We start from the raw sequence: 23628 nt of genomic DNA, 5'->3' as shown, positions 1-23628 counted from the left end.
ATTTAATCACTTTGGCTCCAAATAGTGTAGTAATATTAACTGTTTTTATAATTGATAAAAGGTTGTACAACTAGAAAAATAACTGAATTGTTCTTGACATCTTTCACTTCAAGCTTGAGTTTCAGGGCTTCAGTACTTTTAAGCATCCACCTATTAAAGCAATTAATTATTTAATGTATTAGCATTATATGGATAATAGTTTTGCTTACTGAGAAGAAGAAAAGCACTGACTGGAATAACAGGAGTATAATTTTGATAGTCTTTTGCATTTAGGAAGGTAGAACGACATCTTTGCAGCCAATTGAAAGAAATATTTAATGCTGTTTTAAAATCATCGTGATGAAAAGTTGCAAAGAAGATGTTGGAAACAACCTTTGATTTCCTTGCTTTTGTTTCAGAACATTAATCCAGTTTGATAAAGATTTCACAAGATGTCTTTTACGTCTGCATGCAGGATTCCTTGGCCTTGAAACATGCATAAAGTTTTTCAGCTTCCTTTATTTCATAAACATGAAATACATTGTGTTGAGCTGAAATCTAGCACAACTAAAAAAGGGAGCCAGGAGTAGATAGAGCTACAGAGTCTGCTCCTGAATCTTACTCATTTTTGGTGTTTTACAAACCAGATTTTATAATTATTTTTTTCCATTTCCTTAATATGAGTGAAAGATCCACACTTTAAAGAGAAAACACTTGCACCTATAAACCCTTACACTGAATTTTGATAATGAGACCCATTCTCTCTGTGTCAAAACAGTTTGGATACCAGCTCACTTCTTGGCATCAGGTAAAGCGCGAATCCAGCCAGGATAAAAACAGCTCAGTTCAGGACAAGGCTTATTCTTATCCACATCACAAACTCAGTCCACAGTACCAACTTCAACCCTGGTACCATGCTTTCTAGCAGATTGCTGCAGTTATGTCAAGAAATCAACATGAGGCCTACAAGCCAGCCACAGATGCCAAATGGTACATAAGTTAATGGGTTATGCAGATTGCCTATAGTCCTTAGGACCTTTGTACAAAGGTCCTTCCCCCTCTACTCAGCCTGGTTGAGACATCTGTAGTGATGGGGCCAGTTATGGCCTCTCTTATACAAGAGAGGCCAGCAAAGGGCCATGAAGATGATTAATGGACAAGCATCTCATACAACAACAGGCTGAGAGACTGGGAAAAGAGAAGGCTCAGTGGTTCTTATCAACATGCAGAAATACCTGGTGCAGGGAAGTACAGACAGAGCCAAACTCTTCTCACTGGTGTCCAGTGACAAGACCAAAGGCAATGGGCACAGACTGAAACACCTGAAATTCTTTTTTTTTTTTTTTGACTGAGGGTTATCAAACACTGGAACAGGTTGCCCAAAAGGACTATGGAGTTTCCACCACTGAAGATATCCAAAACCCAACCAGACACAGCACTGAGCAACCTGCTGCAGCTTACCCTGCTCTGAGCAGGAGACTGGACTATGCAATCTCCAGAGGTGCCTTAAAAAAAAAACAAAACACATACAACAAAAAAACAATACCACATAAATAAATAAAAGAAAAAGATCTCCCAATGTTTTTCTGGTACAAGTCATATTAGACAGTATGTTTAAAACTGGCAGGAACACACATAGAGAAATGTGATTATTAAGCTGACAGTGCCATTCATTGAAGCTTATCAGTAGACTTGAGCAAGTTATTACTTTCATTCTCCACCCTTTCCAGAGGAAGGAAAAACTATTTTAAAATCATAAAACTTCTGCTGTCAGATAAACAGCAACTTTTATCTACAGTAGCTTACCATCCTGCTGAGAAAAATGTAAGTGGCAAAATATCATTTAGAAAACAAGTTAGTATATCATGCTATTTTCCCCAAATGATTTTAGAGGGTATTAACATGCTAATTAGAACATTGTTGAAATAAAAAGTACCTATCAAGATAAAAAAGTATACCCAATAGAATATTCAAAGTTATTATGAAAACAAATTTCTTTATAATGCAAACTGATAGCACACACTTTTTCTTTATGCAACTTAAAGTGTGCTGGCTGCACACTCATACTTCATCTAAATGTGGCCAATGAAAATCACTGCCAAAAGCAAGAGAACTCCTTTAGGGTACCAAAAAAAAAAAAAAGAAAAAAAGAATGTAATAAAAACATTTGCCTGAGTAACTCATTACCAAACTATTCAAGAAATTAATAAGCTAATTTCAATTTAAAATAAATCCATCAAATTTAGGTTTTATTTTACTATTTTATGCCAATGTTGGGGCTGACTCAAAATAATTTCAATTCAAATCTGAATGTAAAGTTGCCTGAAACTGTGGCTAGGGAAGGAATCCAAGGAAACAGTTCTGGTCTTTTACTGCAAATCAAAGAAAACAATTCTCAAAATAAAAACTGACATTTTCTGAAGTCACAAACAATAAAGATAAGCAAGACCGTTGCTTTCTATGAGTAGCTTATGCTAATCTCACTGCCTCGAAATTCCTCCAGAGTACACTGGTAATTTTCCTTTGGAGTTGAGGGGCAACTCCATTTGAAACCCACAAATATTGGCATCTATCTGACCCCAAAACTCAACTGGGAACAGCACTGCCCTAATCAAGTCTCTGGCCTTGCCCTCTTACCACGATACGTTTGATGAAAGTTTTGTTACAACTCAAGGCCTCCTGACTATGTTCTCCTGCAGAAAGGGTTTTAAATTTGCTGAAACGGTGAACTGTGTACTCAACTGCATGTTGTACGCTACTTTCATTCCTGCCAGAACAGCATCACCTGTTGAGTTAAAGGAGGCTTATTCATTGTCAAAGAGAAGACAACATGAAAAGATGGTATGAATCTATGTCTTCAGCCAGCCTCATGTCCCTTACTAACAGAGGTAAAGAGGCTGAACTCAAGTTTGGAAAGCATTTATCCAAAGCTGAATTTAGTTGCATCCTGTACTGTCTGCACACTTGTGCCACATTAATAATTGTTACTAATAAAACACTGTGAAATCCTATAAAATAGCTAAGGTTGTTCTACCCTCCATGTCATGATGATTACAAATGAAGTTGGTGTACAGTTAGACAGCATTCAAAGTCTAGTAATAAAGCCATTTCCAGAGGTCAAATGAGACAGACACCTGAGAATGCTTAAGTGGTGCTGGAGCATCTGACAGCCCAGCAGTGTCTGGAGAGAGGGGGAAAAAAATCCAAAGACTTCTTCAGCTGATGCCAGTGAGAGAAGAAACAACTCCCATTTGTGTTAAAGGGATTAGGATCAGTGCTTTGCAGACAGACATACACTCTGAGCCACACAGAAACCAAATATGTTTTTAAGAGTTCCACATGTAACAGGAACAATGCCAAAAATTTTATCAGGATAGAATTTACTGCATTACATTCAGTCATAGCCAGATCACAACTCACAGCCTGATACCTCTGCTGCAAAGCAGCCTCAGCTAAGCCAAGGCCATTCCAGAGGAGTTTCACAGATGAGAAGATGCATTAAGAGATTTTAATGTTTTGCTAATTTAAGTGATACGGCAGTAAACCCACAATAAAGCCTAAATTAATCAAGTTTAGAATAGGAAAAAAAGAAAACAAGACTGTTGTATCAGCTCACAAAGCCACACAACTCTTGTCCATCAACCCAACACACATTTTATACCAGAACCATCCGTGGATCAGGACTGGTGTTGGCCCCAGTGCCAGCCAGCCAAGCACAGTGCCTGCTGGAAGGGAAGTGAGGCATGATTTGGAAGCCAATTATTGAGTGTTTTTAAAACCCTCTTCAGATCCTTCTCTAACAGCCTGGCTCGCCTATGGCTGTACAATAGGATTACACAAGATACTCCCCAACATTCTGAACCAATTTTAAGGCAAAGAAGCTATGAAATTCATCAAACCTCTGGCTTATTTCCATGGAGCATTGCACTTCTGCTGCCATTTCTGGTTTCTTTTTCATTCCAGTGCTTCACCTATCATTTAATTCACTTATTTAATGATTTATATAGCACCTATATCCTTAGCTATTAGCTATGCTTCTCATATATAGCCTTAAAAGGACTTGTTTAGGTTCGCAGGGTGAGGGGGTTCCTTCTGAATGCACTATGTCAAGGTTGTTAGAAGCCAGCAGTTCCTGATCTCCCAATCCATTTTTAAGTGGCAAATTATGAAAACAGTCCACATGCTCTTTCTCACTAAATTCAGTTTTATGATATTCCTTGCAGCAAGTGAGAGAATCTGCATTTTGGTGAGAAACATTATGTGAAGTATTCTATAATTTTCACTTTAAAAGGATGCAAGAATCACTAGCTCCTTACAAACTTGACATATTCAGCACGCACACACAAAAATTTAAACAAGTCCTTTTAAGGCTGCATAGCTTCTGTCTTTAAAAAAAAAAAAAACAACTCTCAGATATTTGCTGGACTGGGTTGCTAGCACTTCCCAGGGCTCTTCTCTGCCCCTGTACAAGAATCAAACTACACTCTCGACTCATACACATGGGGACAAAATCCCATCCCACTCCTCACCAGAGGGGAAGGGATGACTGGGGGGGACATTTCTTCCACTCTGCAGAAACTTTTAAATTTTAAAAAAAGTGCCTTATAAATGGTGTGGGGAAAAAAAGTGGGGAAAATAGAGTTGGACTAGTGATTGCACTAAAATTACAAGCTATTTTTTGTCCCAGTGACACTAAAGCTCATTCATTTTATTTAATGCACTTAACTACCAAACTTTGTTTGCTTAAGTTCCACATTTCCTGCCCTCATAACATTGATATACTTTAAAGCCCAGAAGACCAATTGCTACATAGGATTTTACATCTCAAAGTGATCTGCACACATTGTAAATACATTCCACTCAATAGAAAAGTATAGAGATGAAAATATATATTTTTTTTCTCCAGTTTTTATGTCCTCCAGCACATTTTGTCTCCATGGATACACAAGGCTCTATTTTTCATTTACTCAGAGAGAAATAGGAGCCTTTGAACAGATAGATATACACAATGCTAATAGTCCTTACATGCAGAAACCACAGTGCAAATCTTTTAAATCTAAAATTATTCTGTGAAAACCAATGCTTTTTGCGGACCCCACCAGTTTTGGCTGGAATAGATGTTTTTTATTCCAGACAACATTTGTGAGGAGAGAACACGAGAAGGACTCATGCAGAACAGGACGGGGAGCACAGTCTGACGGAGAGGTTATCCAGAAACTACCCTGCTTCCAGAGCAGAAGCCTCTTAACTTCTAACCTGAGTTTATTTATGCCTAGCTTATGATTCATTCGTTGCCATTGCTGTGCTTTGGCTGGAAAAAAAAGCGTTCTTTCTTTTTCTTTCTTTTCTGTTTATTCCCTTGATGTATTCACTAACAATAATCACACCCTTCTCATCTTTCCTTTTGCTAGGCTAAGCGAAGTTACTCCCTTCCAGTCCTCAAGATCATAGTACCTCTATTTCCGTAAATGTTTTCTTACAGTTCCTCCAGACATGAATTTATCTTTCTGAACATGGGGCTTTAGAAATGTACTCAGATGCCCCATGACACTGTAGCAGTGCCCTAAGCAATGGTATAAACATTTCCCTTCCTTTACTGAAAATCTGACACCTGATATATCCTCCAAGGTCTGTGTTGAGAAAAGAACAAAATACACACACTTCTCAGAAATGCAACAACCATTAAAGACATCAAAATATTCTGGTACTACATGGCTATGGTAAAATTGTGCTTCATTTTTCTCTCATCTTCCATTCTTCATTATTCATTGTCTTTAATGACGACTTTCTTTTTCAAAAGCCTTTCACACAACTGATGTCAGAATAATCTATAGGTGCCTGAGACACACTTTTGCTTCTTCTCAATGCTCAGAATTGTATTTGGTATTCTTCAGTCATATGCGAACAGCTCTGTAATGACTGATCTATCAAACAGCATTGAGATTAGATTTTAGATTGTGTGTCAGACCCTTACTGTATTTTGAGATGATGTATAATGACACAACCAACCAGTATTTGCAGAGAGAAATAATATATTTTACAAGAATAATCAATATACTTAAGGGAAAGAATTCATACACAGGACTTCTGACTTTGTGGTATTCTATAGTCATGTAGGGATGGATATAGTTCTCAAGATCCAGGAAGATCACACACAAGTTTTATTATAAATCAGAGATTCTATTTTTCCAGGCACTCACTTATACAAGTGATCTTGGTTTTAGTACAGCACTTCCAACATAACTACTTGTATTGAGAGTGGAGGTAGAAAACATGTCTAGTTTTGAGGTCATATCTAGATTGTTTTTAAGGTATACTACACCTTACTACATCTTCAAGGCACTGTGGCTTCATCTCAGTCTTTGTTTGCTTACTTTATTTTATTTTTAAATATGAGGAGCCTCTTTTATTTGTATCAGTTTCCTCTGTAAAGAACTCAGCCTGACTTTTGATAACTGTTACAGAAGCCTTTCACCTTCAAGCCAGAACTTGTTTTGCAGCATCTCTACTTACCCTTTATTCTCAAAGGGTTAATCCTACATTTACATCTCCAATAAGACATTTTCTGTATGGTTCAGACAGTTTGGGGACTTTGCTTTATTTATTTATTAAAGTCTCCCTCATGTTTCACTCCCTTATCTCTTTAGCTTAGTTAATTTAATTAATTATTCCCTTAACTTCTGCTAAGTGTTTTGTTCACTCTTCTATTTGAAATGAATTAAATGGTGAGCATTTGTTCCAGGACTGTTTTCACAGACAGCTCTTCTACAAGGTCACTCCTACGTACAAAAGCTAAGCCTGAAACAGAGTAATCTTTTCATTCAGTAACTATTAGGAGAAAAAATATGTAGACTATTACATCCGGAAATATCTACCATTATTAATAGTATCTTCTCCAAGAAATAAAAGTTTCCCATCCACACGTATCTCCCAGTAGTATTTCCTTCCCTAGTAACATAAAGGCTTTTAGACCAAGTCTGAACTTGGCATTAGGACTTCAGAGCAGACGCCTAACACCATCCCACTGGATGGTTGGAAGGGACGCAACAAGGATCATCAAATTAATTGGCACCACACAGGACTACCTAAAAATTAAACCTGTCCTGGAATTATGTAGAACATTAGAGAGTACCTGAGTCTTTGCTCCACACGATCAACTATAAGGCCTTCCAGGCCCCTAGGAAGTGGGATAATCTCACCACCTCTATGCCATTTGGGTACCTCATGAACAGGTTGGGAAGCACAGTGAAAATTGTTGTTTTATGTCATGCAGAACTCATTCAGAATCCATTTTTAGAGTACTCCCTACTGACAGAAAACTTGAAAACTTCAGCAACTTCACCAAGGTTTTTAAAGACTTCTTCAGTTTGTGGCTAATTATCTGAATTTTGTCAGGGAGATCCAATCAATCTAACAGATGATTCTTATCTGCTGAAGACAGATACATACAGATGGACAAAGTCTGAAGTCTAAATCTTGATTTGGCATTTCAGAAACACCTCTTACCTTTGTAGTGTAACAAATGCAGCTGTAAGGAATCTCAGTACAGTTATATTTATTAACACTTTGCATGAGTCACTATTTCAAAATGCCTTATGCTCTACTTAAAACCATATTGCCATTCATTTCCTTTGAACATTTTGCTAAGTGCTCCTAAAACTTTAAAGCCTTGGGAAAAAGATGTAGGAGAGAGCCGGAACACTTACACTTTCAACAATGAGGCATACAAAGATCTGTTCCTCTTCTTCCCCATTCAGATTCATGAAATGCAAAAACCACCAACAAACCAACCTTTTACTTAACGTAACACCATCCTTAAAATTTTACAAGTATAAATTCCATTTCCCACAGAAAATGCAACATATCCCCGGTGAGTGCACACAGCACTAAGAGCAATGGCATAGCACAAAGATAATGATTTAAAGTCTCAACTGCAGCCATGTAGGAGAGCAATAAAGCCAATACAAATGGATAATGTATGCAATTTTTGAATTAACTCAGCGTGCAACAGATTTTCTTTAAATAGCATGTACTGTTCTGTGCCTCTTTAATCCTAATTTTTTTCCTTTTATCAAGTTTGGCAAAACAGAAAGCATAGCACCAGCGAAGCACATGAATTAGGGAGAGGAAGAGGACTGAAGTTTGCTTTATTTCCTATATACGAGCTGCTCGCGCCAGGAGTTTCGCAGCCTCTGGCCCCTGCCAGTGGGACTGGTGCAGGGGCAGGGAGGTGCCGCGGAGCAGGAGGGTGCTCAAGCTGCAGCCCACTCCAGACACAACAGCAACAGGATCTCCTCTGCTGAACCCATTATTCTCACACATCAACACTTTGCCCTTTTCCTTTCTTTTTTCCTGCTAGGCTCAGGCTCCATTTATAGCTGGGTCAGGGAGAGAGTGGGACCGAGGACAACTCCTCGGTGACTTCAGGCCACGATAGGTGCTCCCGCCACGCTGCTCTCCCAGGCAGTCACTTGTTTCCACTACACATGAAGCCCACACCTGAATAAAGCCACAAGAAGGAGGCAGAGGCACAGGATAAAGATGTCCATCACAGCAAAGAGCAAGCTTCATGTCTTCAGCCATAACAAATTGATGGGGGAAAACTTGGGTTAAATATCAGGGCAGCAAAAGTGCAGCTTAAGCTAAAAGATCATGTTGCCCCAAGAATATATTAGGGCTGATAGAAAAGATGACTATCAGTCATGGAGTTCTGGAAGAGCCATCCAGCTGAAGGAGTAAATTGAAGACAAGCTACTTCTGAGGCAGAGCTCAACATGTTTATGTAAGGGATTATGCACTGCTCTTTGCATCAGTAAGGGGCAGGAATCCATGGCCCAGGAGTCCCCTCCCCCCCAGTCTCACATTCCTAGATATTGGTCAAATGGAATTTTGCTAAACTTTCCTAATATTTTCCTTCCAAAGAAATCACTTTCAGGCTTTAAGTACGAAGAATTTCAGCCTCAAAGACCCACGCTCTTTATATAAGACACTATTACATCAAAACAGAATGAATCGGCTTCTTTGAAACCTTTGGGAAAAGGATCAGGCCCCTAATTTGCCAAACATGAGTAATAATTGCACTCGCTTGTTTCCAGAGCCCTTTTACTGTTTGCTATTGCCATCCTTTCTGAGGACGAACCAGATTCTCAGGGGAGCAATAATTAATAGACTCAGTCAAGAGACCATTTCCTCTGGTCCCTCTGCAGTGCTAAACAGCCTAAGTCTCCAGGAAATAGAGTAAAGTGCGAGCAGTAAAAAGAATGCAAGTCTGCTGCAAGCAGGAGGGAGATATGTACTGAAGCAACGGGTGACGTGAATGTTAAAAGAAACTCAAGAAAAAGCTACTCTCCTCCCTACTCCTGTACAGTTTTCCTCAATGCTCAAGTTATTAAGATTGGAAGTACATGTTTCAGTGGTCATTTTAGAAGTAACTTACATACATTTATGAGGGTGTAAGTCGAAGAGAGCTGTTCATGAGCCAGAAACCACCAAATACTCCCAATACATATAAAAACATGGGGACTAAGAAGTGGCCTGTAGGATCATGGCTGGCTCTCCCCATCACAACATCAAGTGGCAGGCAGAGTTTTGGTCTTGTAGCAGGGAAGAGGCACAAACGCATTAGAAGAAGGGACTAGAAAACAGGCTGTCAAAATAATTACATGACCTGAAACCTTCTGGATAAATCATTTTCATGCATCAGATCCAGCCTACATGCTGTAAAAGGGGCATCCTTCTTCTGCAAGCATAGCTGTGAGCAGGAATGCATCAATGTTATTACCATAAGTTACTTGCTTTATTTATACTTATATCTTAGTTTTTATTTTTTTTATCCACAAAGGTATATTTTTCATTCACAGAACTCATGCAATTACTTCGGTTGCTATCAAAACTGCAAGTTTTTCATCATTTTTGTTGAAAGACAAAAGTTACCACTGAAAAGAGAAGAGATTTAAGGAGCAGTATTTTAGGGATAGAATTGGCCAAAACTCGCAGGTGAGCTGCCAGTATAACAAACACTGAAAACAGTGCCACAGCTGGAAGTCACCACTAAGTCAAGGAATCCAACCTTGCATTAGAATGCAGCACGGAGCTCTTGTGTTTACAAAACACAAGAAATCCCCATACTTATAAAGAGAACGTTTCCAAACAGATAACCAAATGCGATTTCAGCAAGTTAACTTAAGTATCTTCTAGCAAAAGAGACAAGCTTTCTGTTACACCCTCAAGACACAAACACGCGATTGATCCCCTCTCCGTCCTGAGTGGTGGCTATGCCGCTGACATTATTTAAAGACCAACGAGAATGGGGTGCCTGGTCATCTTGTTGACAACCTCAAGTGAAACACTACCAACGGAGAAATAACAGAACAGCATATGCAAACGCAGTACTAAAATGCACACAAATATGTAACCAAAACATTGTAATATATATATATACATATATATACACACACACACGAAAGACATAAGACAGAGACACTTGTGATTATGAGGATCTCTCTTTCTAAATCAATTTCTTCTTCCGAGCGTGGCTCCTGGCTAAGGCGGTGGGAAGGTAGGTCTGCCTTCTGGCTTGGCCTTCGCTCACGTGGCTGTGTCAGCAGGCATGTTTATAGGCCAGGAAAATTTGTGAACTTCTAACTTAATCTCTGAGCGCTGCTCTTCAGTAACATTGAGAGAACAAAGCTGCAGCTGAAGCCGGGAGCTAGCAGCCTCCAGGACTAATGAAAACAAAGCCACTGGTCATTAGTTGAGAAGTCTGTTGAAAGGACTCTGGATTCACCAACTACTCACAAGTGGACTGGATATCTTTCAGCCCTTTTTTTGTGTCTCAACAGAGCTTCTCTACAATGAAGGCATTACACCAGCCCAGAATGCACATCAAGCAGTGGTGCAGGGCAGCCAAAGAGCTGGTGGTCGTGCAGCAACTGGCATAACAGGGTGACAGGCAAAAACAGACATTTGTTTTCCTACTTTTGCTTCAACCACAGACACTCTGAGGACATTAAGAGAAAGCTCGCATAAAATTAACTTTGATCAACACAATCAAAAATGCCTGTTTCTTACCTGCTTATTTGGAGCCCGATGGAGAAACTGCACTTTGCAGTTCAACATTTGTCTAAATACCTAAATACATACTGTAATGAGTCAGAGCACGTGTTGTTGCCTTCCTCTGGTCACCCTGCTTAAGTTGCACTCACACATACTTTAAAATGGATCCACAAAGATAGCTAGAGGCGAGTTCAGGTGGAATCAGAGAGTATGAATAGCAAGACATTAATTCCTCATAATTCCATTAACTGCAGGTACTTATCCCAGAATAAATGGGACCTCCTCTTCTGTCCCTTGCTTTTGCATGCTTAATAGATCACCATCAATCCTACTCATTTAACAGAAATGTGAATAGTATTACCTACTAGTTGAAAAAGAAAGTTTCACAACAGAAAACAGCAAGATGAGTCACCAAAACAAGATGACTTGCTAAAACCAAGGACATACACACTTCCAATGCTGTTACCTCTGAATGTACCAAAACACATTACGCACTACAAAGAAAGCTAAGTACAAGTTCTGCTTCAACAGATCATAAGTTTGTTTTTTATTAAAAACCATGGAAATGATGTGCTCAAAAAAAAGGAGGAGGGGCAACATAAAGGTTACTCTGAGAAACTTAGCTGCTTGCTTAATCAGGACACTCTTGTTTCTGAGTTTTAGTTAACCAAAATAGCACTAAAATGACAGAGTATGTTTCAGATCAACAGTTTGCTCTAGCGTTCAACTCCACCTGTGCGCTGACTACCTGAGAGAAAATAAGTGTTGATTTGCCTTTTAAAACAAATAACACAATATAACGCACTTTAATGCTATTCTCTGTAGTATATAATACACCAAGGTATCAGTTCATACAAAAATAACTCCAGTTTTGCAATATAGATTGTCAATGATTTTAAAGGAAACTTATAGGACATACTGTTTAAATGAAATCAAGGGAAACATAATCAAAAGAAAAATGCATCCTAAGAGAGTTACTGAATTATTGAGAACTAAAACATACAGATAAAAGGCATTTGATAAAAACCCATTTTTCAATTGTAATAATTACATGGGACATAACAGTGTAAAAGGCACTCTAAGGAAGGAAAAAAAGACCAATCACTTTACAATTTGAGTTTTCATCAAGACATAAGTTACTGGCTGAACTACTTGCAAAAACATTGCTTCCCTCCACCCCCACAAAAAAACAGATTCAAAATTGACCTGAGACTGCACAATATCTAAAACAAACCTCAGCAGTACAAGTTAACCCAATAACTTCTGGCAGATGATTCAGATGTCTGCGTGGAAGAAAGATATACCACATCCGATTTCTTGCACTGGAGCTAGGGGCGCACACAGAAGGAAAGAATGATGCAACATTAGAGAGAACACGTAGAAATGGAAATGGAAAGAGGAAATGGATGAAAACCTACTTTAAACAAAGACCACATGAGTAATCCTAAAAATACTGAAACCATTCTCACCCTTGTTAAGCAGCCACGTGAATGCCTGGATTTTCAGAAGCAATGACTTAAATCTGCTCCCACTGAAGATGAAGCGTGCTTTACTCCAGAGTGTACTATGAGCAAACTTACAGCATTTGAGAAAATTTCCAATCAGAACATTTATAATATAAACTGTAAACAACACGTTAATCCCTGTAACAGGAAAACTTGACATAGACCAGCCTGGTGCCCTGAGGAAAAGAACAGTAGCAGATCAAACACCAAACATCTCACTCACATGAGAGTGATCAACACCATGCGATGCCAATCGCAAAACGGAAAAGGCAGGGAAAGGGAATCATTTGTACTTCAGCCTTCTACATCTTCGCAGCTGAAGCCATCCATCACAAGTGAATTTGAAGGGTTCAAAACAGAGTCCCAACTTGCAAAATAACACCAGCAAAAAAACAAAAAAAAACCACAACTTTCTTACTTTTAACTAAAGGCATGCTATAATTTTCAAAACCTCACACACAAAGTAAATAATTATTGTGCTGTATTTATTTTAATGAAGATGTAGTGCAGACTAGAAAACTGATGAAAAGTAAAATACTCCATCAGAAACAACATAGAATCAGTTGGGCTGATGATATGTTCCACACACAGTTTTTATGAAATGGTTGTGGATGGCCTACAGAGGATCTATATTTCACAATGGTTCATTTTCTTGTTAGAGAGAATTTAAGAGACCTTAAAAAAAAAAAAAAGCTATAAACAAAAAGCCATCCTCAGGAAGATGTTACTAAAGGAAAGGAATTCAACGATGTTTCTGCAGATGGAATTCCTTTTTCAGGCATGAATTCTACACAAAGGGCAAATGATTTAAACAACTGGCACAAAATAGGCCAAAAGAAAGATATATGTAAACTCTGCTTAATGTTACATGTGAATTAAGGTAAAAGGTACCATATTTACAGACAGAGATAAACTGTAAGGGCTTCCTGGCAGTCTTATTTCTTGCCAAACACTTTGGGGTTATGCTTAGGGACAGAAAAAAAAAACAGCTTGCTACTCATGAGATGTTCTCTCTGTGTTTATTTCAATTACTCTCTATTTACTCTATGAAGAGAAATATTGCCCTTTACCTTTTTTGGCCCTGCAGAGAGAAAAAGGAGTTGCAACAACACATGCAAGAATTTCGCTGCACGGTAACAATTACCAGGTGTTTTGTACTGGCAAAAGGAACACAGCCTCAGGCTTTGGCTGGCTAAATTTGCAGGACCAGATACTAGAAAAAGCCTCTTTCGAAATCCAGCTGTGCAGACCTAGGAGCCACTGAAAATAAAATTGAGGATACCAAATGCCATTTTATGCCATCACTTTACAGAACATGTTTGAATGCCACTGTGCCATATTTAAAGTAACAAAGATAGGTCCTGCGCACCTGGACTTGAGAGAACCTCCACCAATGCAAATACAGAATTAGATCATTTGAAGGCCTAATGGCAATGCGTAAGTGAAAACTGATACAAAATGGTGTGACACAATATGGGAATGGCCCAAGTTCACCCCCCATTGCAGGAAGGGCTGCAGTCCTGACTCCAGCTCAGTCTCATTTACAGTCTAGCAAGTACACTGTGACATCTTTAATTTATAATCAGAAGTACCATCCCAGCACTGAAGGATTTAAATACCCTCCAGCTACAATATAGTCCTCTCCAGAAGTACAGTATATGGTTCTGTTTATCACAAGCACCAATGACAAAGTTTCCAGACTCGTGCAGAACGACTCAATAAATGGAGATTCCCAAATTCCCCCTACCAAGGAAGGCTTTCAAAGATCACAGAGCCATCAGATAATTAAAATATCGCAAGGACCACTTCTCATGCCATGAACCACCTTTACTTGGATGATTCTTTGCCCTTAGCAAACTCACAACAGGGAAAATTTCGATCAAGAAAATAATTAGCCAGAAAGTAATTGCCATCTGATCAGCAATCAGAAAGGACAACAGCATCTTTTCTGTAAGTAAATGTAACCAACTCACACTCTCCTTGGTAAATTCAGTAACAAAAACATTTGACAAGGTAATATGCAGTTAGAGAAGGACTGCATAGTTTGCTTTTCTTTAGCCTCTCTCTTCTGTGATTCTGATGGAGATTAACTCTCCCCATCGCAACATTTTTATCAACTTAAATTCCCCATAAATACAGAATTTGATATTGCTTCACACGGACTGTGTGATCACGTGTGGAAAACGATGACTAAAACACAGATACATTCCGCGAGAAGGTAGGAAAGGTGGCAATCAAGTTGTCAGCTTCGCATCTCAGTCTGTTTTCCTGTGCCCACAGACTGAATTTCAGATTCATGTGTATTTAAAATCAGACCTCTTGAATACACTTCAGGACAAGGACATGCAGAAGAATTGCATACGCATTTATACTGACACATGGGGCCACACGACCCTGCATGGCAGCAGGTGAAATCTGTTGCTCTTTGCTCCTGGGTAGCTCAGGCTTCTGCACATCCCCGTCAGAGAGTGGGGCGATGCCCATACATCACATGGGGCTACGCTGCAGCCTCTGCTGCCCCTCCAGCAGTTACCTCAGCAGGCAGCATCCAGGCAGCTCCACACTGAGGGTCGGGGGCCTGGCTAGGAAGAGCATCTCTTCTTCCCGAGCTCCCAGTGGAAGGAAGTATGGAATCCAGCTGCTGCACCCCGGGAGACCTCCACCCCGCAGTAAGAAGCCGAGCCACGCTCCCTCTCCCCGACCACCTGTTTGCACCCATTCATCCAGGTGTGCTCAAATGCTGGAATGGGTCACAGGGCACGCACATGAGGCTGAAAGCATGCCCAAAGCAAGCACACCAACAGGCATCTGGGAGAGGAAGTGGCCAGCTCATCGTGGGGTTCCCAATCGCTCAGAGAGATCTCTGCTCGCAGATCAACATCTCCTGCATTCTGCCACAAGCTCCTCAGTACCGTGCTCTGCACTAAAATATTTTAATTTTTTAAAAATTTCCTGGGGATGGGGACTATTTCCAAAATGCAGTATGTGCAGCTGACGTTAAAGTGATGCATAATCATGGTATGCAAATATCAACGACAGACTGAAACGATACAGGACAGGAACAGCTTAGCGCAGAGGAAAAAAGGAAACATCTAAGGGCAGAGGACCAATAAAAGGATGTTTTACCCAGAGGGTCACTGGAATGCGAGACAATTTGCCAAGGGAAGCAGCGGGTGTGGCTTCTGGTTCAGGACCAACATCTGGTTCAGGACCCATGACACGTTTCAGCACGGCAAGGACTGGGCTACTAGTACCTATGGTTTCCCTCCTGCACAAGCTGGGGTTCACTTTGTCTTCATTCTCACAGACAGCACTACGTACCCTGTTCATTCAAGACCCCACCCGGAATGCTTAAATATATTTTCAAGTTTTTAAGCAGGCTTAATATCTGTCTATCGAACAATCATCCTCAGATTCTTTTCCACAGCTTGTGTTAAAACAAAGTGCTTTGCAAGGCTCAGGATTTTTATTAATAGGATCAGACTGGAAAAAATACTGTAATCGACTCAAATGAGAAGAATTTCAGCCTGCAATGATACTGCATCTGTATGCCAAGTCATGTACAGATAAGTGTAACAGGAGCTCTTAAAAACTGTTGGGTAAAGGGAGAAAATAATCAACATTAAATGCCACCTAATTTATGCCTCCAAATCAAATCTGACAACCTAGACAACACTAATCTTTCTAAATATGTAAATCTTTGCAAATATTATACCCTTGTCAACACCAAGAAAAAATTAACTGCAGGTTTCAGGAGATACAGACACTCAGGCCAAAGTTTGGGTGCTACAGATCTGTGTCTATAGGCATTCTCAGCCTATAGGCTGGATGCTTGATATAAAAAATATAAAAAAATATAAGAAAAATAAGAAACTACTCACGTACAGTAAACAGACACTGAAGACTGGCTATAATCCAGGGGAAATACACTCTACAATACTGTCATAAAATCACAGGATCATCTACCTTCATGGTAGCACAGCAAAGATGATTGATAATCAGAAGCAGGGAAATTAACATACAAAAAAATATATAGAATGTTATTTAAAAGTAACCAATTGATGAAATATCAAACAGATTCCAGCATCACTTCCAAAGGTTCATTCAACTGCTTCAAAAATGTAAAGCAGCCAACTACGAAATAAGAGCAGACCATTGTGCAGGTAGTTATAATTAGCACTTGCTCTCGCTGTATACCTGGGGTCACCGTAGCCTGGACAGACCCAAACTTTACTTACATTGCCTTCAGCAACTGACCACTGCACTGCAGTCTATTTAAGCACCGTTGTAATATTCAATTACTCATTAGCAGATCCTAACACTTTTTGATTTAGTAGGGGATATATTCAGGAAATCCTTTCAACTGTGCACTGTCGATAACGTCTCAGATAGCAATCATTAGAAAGAAAAACATGACTTATTTTTCTTTTTGAGTCAGCCATTCCCGATAAGACCCAGGCGTCTCCCAAGGGAGCATTCAGATTTGACACCCCCTTAGAGAAAGTAAATGTGAAACACGTGGCCTCATCAGCCAGGGCTTGCTGCAGAAAGGTTTTCAGGTTCCTTTTGTGAGTAATACAATGCATGCACACCTCCTTTATTCCCTAGACAAGAAAAAGCCATTTCACTTCATGGAGTGAAATGGCTTTCTGCATTCTCAAATATCATAGACAGGCAGGAATAGTACGAAATTCAAACGTTGAATATATCTTTTCCAAGCCGGTGCGAGTTAGCTGCATTACTACTGCAGAAGCAGTCATCACCTTAGAATGAGAGCAGAGGCCAGCACCCTCACAGCTCGACCACTCAGTGAGGAACAGAGGTAACTGGAACACGAGGGAAAGAAGTTCAAAAGTGTCCAAAAGACTCCATGAAACAGGTTGTTTCTTAGGTTATATATATTTTTTGAAATTTATATTCTAAATAAATGATGTTATGAAGAGCTATGACCATCACAAATACTTTACTATTTTTATGCCACTGGAAATGAACATTATTAGCAAGTCTCTTCCTTCTTCACAGTCCTATACAAAGACAATAGGATATAAGAAGTAACTGATGGACAAAAGAAATAAAAGGAGAACCAACTATTAAAGAAAATCTGTGACCTCAGTCATCTTCCATTTACACAGTTTCACTCTTCGGGCTGAAAGAAATGTAAAAAGCCATGTGCACATTTCCTAAAGGTTCTGGGAAACAGAACTGAAATACAAAACATCGGTCTGGGAGGGAAATACCGACCCCTCAGAGTCTAACATTTTTACTTTAAGGGTAGTTCTGTATCAGACCACCTTCACATCTGAGTGTCTCCTAAAGATAAGCATGAGTTTCCACATGCCAGCTCTTTTAGGAAGAGAAGCATTACCATGTAAAAGTGCCCCGTTCAAAATCACCAAAAAAGGACATGACAGAGACTGAAATTCTCAGTCCTCCTCTTGCGCTTCATCTGCACGGCTGTCCCTCCTTCCACGATGGCACAAGTTGCTGGGTTTGGCCACAGGTGACCTTGCTGCTCTCACAGACTCCCTCAGTGTCATGAGGATGAAATCTCATTCATGCAGAAGCTTTCTGAAGGATGATTGCTGGTTGGTTATATCCCCTCGGAGAGAAGTGTAATTGGTATAAATTATACCAGGGAAGTGCACAGCCATATCAAAGCCAAAGGACCCTTAGCCTCCCTGAATAAAAACCCCGAAGCTCAAGTCTCACATACAAAGATGCTGTTTAATAAAAGTAGGTACTATTGCAAGAGCTGTAACTGTGCTGCAGCGATGGATGATACTCGGTAAGAACAGGCAGAGAAATCAAATGAAAGGGCAGCTTCACTGCCTGCCGGTACTAGGGACGAACACTTTCTCCGTGCTTCACGACACCTCTGTCTCTTGTACATGGGGACAGACTAACGGGGCAACATCAGCGCAGCTCTGCATCTGACCTAATGCCTAACACCTTGGCAAATGCAACCTGCATTGGTCCCCATCTTTTCTCCCCCCCACACAATAGAAAGGCAATTTATATACAAGTATGCGTGGAGAGCCCCGGGAATACATTAAGAGTTCAAGCACTGTAAAAAAAATGTCAGAATATGAATTGAAATCTACTTTTTGCAGCTTCCTAAAAGCCTGCGATGCACATGAGAGCTCTCTGTGTCTTCTCCTCCTCTCATCCTGACTGCTTGGTGTTAACTCACTGCACTTTGCATGGTTGATAGAAGCTGGCTGGAGGTACTTCAGAGTCCATCAATCCCAGTCAAAGCTTGGCCTTGGTGTTCTCTACTGAGCGACAAATAGCACTCATTTCCTATGTTTATATATGTTCCTTAGAGATTAGCAATAAAGCACTTTCAAATGATTATACTTTTACAACATGAATCATCGCTGCCAATGAGAATTTTACCCAAACGAAGAACAAAGGATTGGGCTCAACAGTGATCACAAATAATATTCCTTCAGCAAAAAGTCCCCCACACACATAGTCAGTGCAAGTCCCTGACAAATAAAATCCGAGAGTGGGATGCCAGAAATTTGAACATTTAACCATTCCTCTCCTGCAAACTGCCTCTTCTGTAACTTGCTTATCTGATCAAGACAGAAGAGTTCTTCACAGTTTCCTAATTTGAAAAACACCTACAGAGCGATTTAATTTTTTTTTGAACTAGTTACCACTGCCTTTGAGTACTCAGAGTATTAGAAAATAATGTAGCTGCCTCCTACGAAGCAGAGACATTTAGCTTTAAGAGTCTGGTGGGCAAGAACCTACTCTGATGTCGAGCACAGGCCGATTCCCACAGCCTCAACAAGACCGACCACACGAGTATGGCGCAGTTGGCCTGCACAGGCGCTGTTGGCCTCCCAGCCTGCTCGTTCTTGCACAGCTTCCCCTGGGGGGCCTATGGGGAACGGAGGGAGATCAGGCAAATGGCTTCGGTGATGGGAGCCCACTCACAGAAGCCCTTTTCTGGAAGGGCCACCCAGCTTCTTCTCGTAACGCCAGCGGTGGGGAGAGAATCCGGGATGCTTCAAGGAAAGAAAACAGCTGGGAACAGCCTGCAACCATGAGGATAACTTGTGCAGTCTCAAGCCAATTCCCCAAGGGCCCAGTTGAAAGGACAGGCCAGGATCAGGCCAGACAAGTGATCCTGGCAAGTTTCATTCAGCCTTGGGGCGGCTAAGTATGTTGCTTTAAAGAAAATAAAGAAGTTGATGTAATTAGTCCTGCAAGATTAATTTCTTGAAGGATTTACTATCACCGCTGTAATAAATGCGGTCTGCTTGTGGCACATAATTGGTGTTAAAATCGGAGTGGCTGAAAGCTCAAGTCATCAGGCAATGTGTCTTGAAATCAGAAATGCAAGCAACCCTTTTAAGCAGATTTTTGCAAAAGGCAACCAAATCCACGGGAGGATGTCAGCACTCGGGTCCTCCTCACAAAGGGAGCGTTCCAGTTCTAGCTTATGGTTTCAAAGTGTCACTGTCAATCTCCGTGCTGAGCTTATAATTATTCTGTAAACTAATTTTGTTACAAATAACTATTAGCATCACTACAACTAGACTATGGGAGGAACATGTCTATTACCTTCTTTTTACTCCCCTCTATGCTCTAGAAAGCATTCTGTGGTTCACCACTGTCATAGTTGCCCTTGCAAACTTGTTTCTTCTGTTTTCTGCATCCTTTCACCCAGACTGAGAGATTTCAGGTGGTAAAAACGAGCAGAACATCTGCCCGCCTTACCAGCAAAGGGCCAACTGCACACAACAAGACAAGCCAATGCCCTGAATACTACTGAAGGCAGGGAAAAATCCTCTTCCCAAAGCACTCAACAGGATGACATCCAAACGGGAGGTGACCTTAAGCCACCTTGTATTCGTGCCCTTCAGGGACCCAGATGTCCCCTCTCTCCAGTGAGTGGCAGAGCTCGAGCTGGCAGAAGTCCTGGTCTCCCTCTCCAAGCAAGAGCCTTGCCTCAGCTCCAGATGAAGCCCTGCCATACCCCACGGGGCACGGTGGCCGCTCCAAAGCCCTGCTCCTCTCCTCTTTCTTCCCTGGCGAAAGATGGACAGAGTTCCCCTGCCAGGGCAAACATCCCCTCCCTTGAGGAAAATCCCTTCTGGTAAATACTGGAAGACAAAACATGATTAAAGATGCTATAATCGAGATTCAGATGGCTATATCCAAACCAGACCGTACTTCAAGCTTCCTGCTTTGGCCCACTGAGAGGTTTCTTGTGCAACCCCGGGGCTATTTTTAGTCACTTGTGTAAAAAAGTGCATTTTGAATTACCAGTGGATCTCTCTAAGTATAATATTGCTTTCTGATGTTTTAGCCAAAATATGCAAAGCACTTTTCCCTGTAGCCACTTCTAAGATTAAAAAACACATATGAATTTAGAAACTAATTGGAAGGCATCTCGCATCAGGAAGGTGGCCATCCCTCTTCACTTCATGAAGTCATTTGAAAAATGTTTCCGGAACATTTGGAGATCTTAATATCAATCAGATATCACAATTTCGAGAACAGCTTAAAAATCAGACTGAATTCAGCAGAGAACAGAGGATGATTAATCAGGAGGTAGAATTAAGCCAGGCCTAAAAACTATCGGGTATGGCTTAGGCAGTTAACACACAGCAAGAATGAGATATCATTTAAACTTTCTACAAGTATTCATAAAAATACCACATAGAACTGAAATACTAAAGCAGGTGCTTCTTTACATACCTTCGTGGAAATCATTAAATTTTAATTATCAGTCCTAAAAAGCAGAAGAACAGCCCTCCACATTAATCACTATAATTTGTTCTGTTAATAAATTAATTGCTATGAAATACTATAATACTGCATAATTTTTATTTCACAGTTATCAAAACAATCCAAGAGTGTGATTTGCAGCTAGACCATATAATTACCCAAAGTTAACAAGAACGGCACTAAGTTACAGTTAAGCAGCAATTACAAAGGCCTCAATCCAACAAAGCTCTAAATTCTTAGCTTATCTTCAGGTCAACAGGCAGTTGATTTCAATTAGGCCACTCACAGACAACACCAAGCATGTGCGTGGATTACGCACAAACATCTAGGTCCACGCTCTCTAAACAAAGCGGTAACATCGCCCGCAAAATTCGCTGACCTCATAAGTGCTATGAATCATGTTATTATTAAAATATTAGTATATTTTTAAAAAGTAAACATACTTTATTGTAGAATAGTAGTAGTTTAAAATATTCAAAGGGTTCTTTGGAACACATTTTCCCCTTGTCTGTAATAGGGAACGTTCTTGGATTGCTGTACAGCAGTGGCTTTTGCAATGGTGGTGACGGCCACCCGAAGCAGCTGGCCATCCCGCTTCTTGCTTTGCATGACTGCTGGCAAGAAAAGGGACTGACACCCAACGGGCAGCAGCAATAACATGTTTGCAGCTCATAGATGATGGTAGAGTGACAAGCGCATCCACAGTAAGCAATAAAAGTTTCAGAGCTAGCATATGATAGAGCTGTTACGGGTCTACCACGTGCCTAAATACGAATGGGGCCGTTACCCTCCTAAAAGAAGATTCCTATTAATTGGATAAGGAGTTTCCCAGCGAAATCACTGCCGCTACTCACACTGGATGCAAAAGTTATTTGCTTGCAGACCGCCGCAGACAGCCCACCGCCACCTCTGGAAGCTGCAGCGCTAGCCGGGTGGCTGAGCGATGTGTGGGTGTGCCGGCATCCCAAACGCAAGACGTTACCAAAAGGGAAAAATAGCGAAAAACCCACAACCCGCTGGTGCTCCGGGGTGCTGACACGAGGTTTAAGGGACAACACAATTAAGGGGATAGCCCCGTTTAAGGCACCGGGGACTGCAGCGCTCGGGACGGCCCGGAGGAGCCGGGACCAGACGGGGCGGGGGGGGGGCTGCTGGTGGCTCCCCGGGCCCCCCGGGCACTGGCCACACGCCCCGGGGCGAGCAGCGGGGTGGCCGCACAGCCCGCACGCCTCTGCCCGCGCCGCCGCGTATTTACGAGGCGGGCAGAGGAGGCAGACGGGTGTTTGCAGGCGGCTTTTTTTTTTTTTTTTTTTGCCTTTTTTTTTTTTCCTCCCCCCTCTGCCCGAGCAACCGAGAAAATGCTCCTAATAAGGCCAGCAGAAAGGAAGTGGTTTCTCAGCAGCACAAGCCCCAGCGAAGGAAATAACAGCACCGGCTGCTCGCACCCCGGGCCCCCCACACCAGGGGGGCGAGAGGCTCCGCTCCGCACAAGGGCCAGCAGCCGCCAGCCCCCCTATAAGCCCCCAAATCCCCCCCAAAATCCCCCCTGCCCGGCACTCACCGCGTAGCGCAGCGCCGGCTTCTCGCCGAACACCGAGTCCCCCATGGGGCCGGGGGGCGATGAGGGGGGGACCCGGGGGGGCTGCGCTGTCCTCGGGCCGAGGGGCTCCGCTCCGCTCCCCTCGGGGCTCCGGCAGCGCCCGCCCCTCTCCGCCCCGCCGCGGGAGCCGGCAGCCCCTCGGAGGAGGAGGAGGAGGAAGAAGAGGAGGAGGAGGAGCGGCGCTTTCGGCCCTCCCGCCGCCCCGCCCGGCCGCACCTGCGGGGCTGCCCCGCCGCCACCCGCCCCAAAGCGTCCCGGCGGGCGGCCGGGCTCACCCTGAGGGCTGGGGATGAAGCTGCCGGCTGGTGGTGTCTGCGGTGCGGTGTGGTCTGCCCGCCCTCCCAGTAAATGTATTCTGTGAGGTGTGGCTGCGGAGGGCTGGCTCACCACCCAGCTTTGAAAAGTGGAGCCCTGTTTCATGGTACATCCGTTCTTTTACGCGCGTGTGTTTGCACCGACTGGGGAAGGGGAATCGAGTCCTGCAGGCAGTACAAAATCGTGTTCTGCCCCGCTGTAATTCGGAGCGACTCGCCTCGGGAGGCTGTGGCATCTCCATCAATGGCAGCGTTAAAACCCTTGCTCAGAACTGACCGAAGCAGGGAGAGCCGTCCTAAGGGACGGGCTAGATGCTTTCCCGAGGCCTCTTCCATCTTTTGAACCAGTTTTTCTAACGCTTTGCAGAAATCTGTTTTATCAGTAGCTCCCCCAGTTACCGTGAGTTCTTCCCTAAGGAAATGATGGATG

At 41.9% G+C, this 23628-nt stretch overlaps 1 protein-coding gene across 5 annotated transcripts in view; it reads right to left on the bottom strand.

Moving 5' to 3' along the window:
- The window catches only part of ARHGAP6 (Rho GTPase activating protein 6), a 162636-nt gene extending 139623 nt beyond the window's left edge, over nt 1–23013 (bottom strand). Inside the window, exon 1 of one of the 5 annotated variants that reach the window (XM_050713587.1) lies at nt 22846–23013. In XM_050713587.1, coding sequence (XP_050569544.1) covers nt 22846–22890 — 45 coding nt within the window. In that variant the 5' untranslated portion in view covers nt 22891–23013. Of the gene's footprint in view, nt 1–22138; nt 22532–22845 lie in introns of those variants that run through there. The other 4 variants (XM_035542161.2, XM_035542160.2, XM_050713586.1 and 1 more) reach the window with 4 other exon arrangements.
- Nucleotides 23014–23628: the final 615 nt, after the last annotated feature.

Source organism: Cygnus atratus, chromosome 1, assembly GCF_013377495.2.
Source record: "Cygnus atratus isolate AKBS03 ecotype Queensland, Australia chromosome 1, CAtr_DNAZoo_HiC_assembly, whole genome shotgun sequence".
Lineage (NCBI taxonomy): Eukaryota > Metazoa > Chordata > Aves > Anseriformes > Anatidae > Cygnus > Cygnus atratus.
The sequence above is the reverse complement of the archived record's forward strand: the minus strand, read 5'-3'. Positions and strand labels throughout refer to the sequence as shown.